The 954-nt window shown below is 31.7% G+C and overlaps 1 protein-coding gene across 1 annotated transcript in view; it reads left to right on the plus strand.

Annotated features, from left to right (window-relative positions):
• The first annotated feature begins 262 nt into the window (after positions 1–262).
• LOC148312370 (sodium-dependent nutrient amino acid transporter 1-like) overlaps positions 263–954 on the plus strand; it is a 26,159-nt gene continuing 25,467 nt past the window's right edge. Inside the window, exon 1 of the mRNA XM_088277386.1 lies at positions 263–594. Within this exon, the coding sequence (XP_088133512.1) occupies positions 583–594 (12 nt within the window). The 5' untranslated portion in view covers positions 263–582. The remainder of the gene's footprint in view (positions 595–954) is intronic.

Here is a 954-nt window from a genome sequence, read left to right on the forward strand (position 1 = left end):
TGACTTCTGACCATCTTCTTTTCTTTTATTAATGCTTAAATATTGGTATAAAAGGATAATGATTTTTTTAAGGAATGTGCCCACATAACGGAATTCCTATAAATTACAAATAGTAGTAGATGTGTGTATGGGTGTGGAAATCCCCACTATAGCAAACAGATTTTCCTCTTCGCTCCGAAACATAGGTACCTACGTGTATTTATTTAGCGTAAATATTAGCCAGCTGTTGCACTTACTTATATCGGCTGCTCGAAAAATTTGGTTCATTTGCAGTCTTTGCTTGGAGCCTGTTGAACCGACTTGGGAAACTGCGTATTATAATCCTAATACATATTAACAATACATATTTATGTGTATACATGTAGCTTTACTTACAATAGTATAGTGTCACGTGTAAATAGACAATGATAAGAAGAGCTCATTTACCGGACTGAAAACGGACGGATCATTCTTAGAATCGACCGCAATCCGCATTAGATCGTGATTATATTGAACTTATCAGTTTTACCTGTTTCTACAATAGTTGCTGAAGTGATTGGAGTGTTCTTTAAAAAAATAGTTTGGAAGTGATCGCCTGTCAGGATGGAGGAACAAGTAAGTTTGGATCCTTTATTTATATGGAGAAAAAATATATATTCACAAGATTTAAGTTTTCATTAGTTCTTGGGTATTTGTATGGTCTTTTACATAGGGGTCGTCAAAATTTTATTAGTTTTGTTTTGAAATCACATATAAAGGAAAAAAACATTGAAAATCGGTGAACCGTTCACTGAATTTCAATTAACAAAATAATAAGGGCATTAATAAAAGGGTCAATAAAATTTACAGTTCATTATGAACTAATAGTAATTCATGAATGTATGGAAATGATTATAAGCGGTAAATTTACTCAAGACATCCTAAAAACATATAAGTAAGTTCAAAATTAAATTTATTTCATACAATTTTCGGAAT

This window comes from Brachycentrus maculatus, unplaced genomic scaffold, assembly GCF_059751285.1.
Source record: "Brachycentrus maculatus isolate JH-2025_06_01 unplaced genomic scaffold, ASM5975128v1 h1tg000042l, whole genome shotgun sequence".
NCBI classification, from domain to species: Eukaryota; Metazoa; Arthropoda; class Insecta; order Trichoptera; family Brachycentridae; genus Brachycentrus; species Brachycentrus maculatus.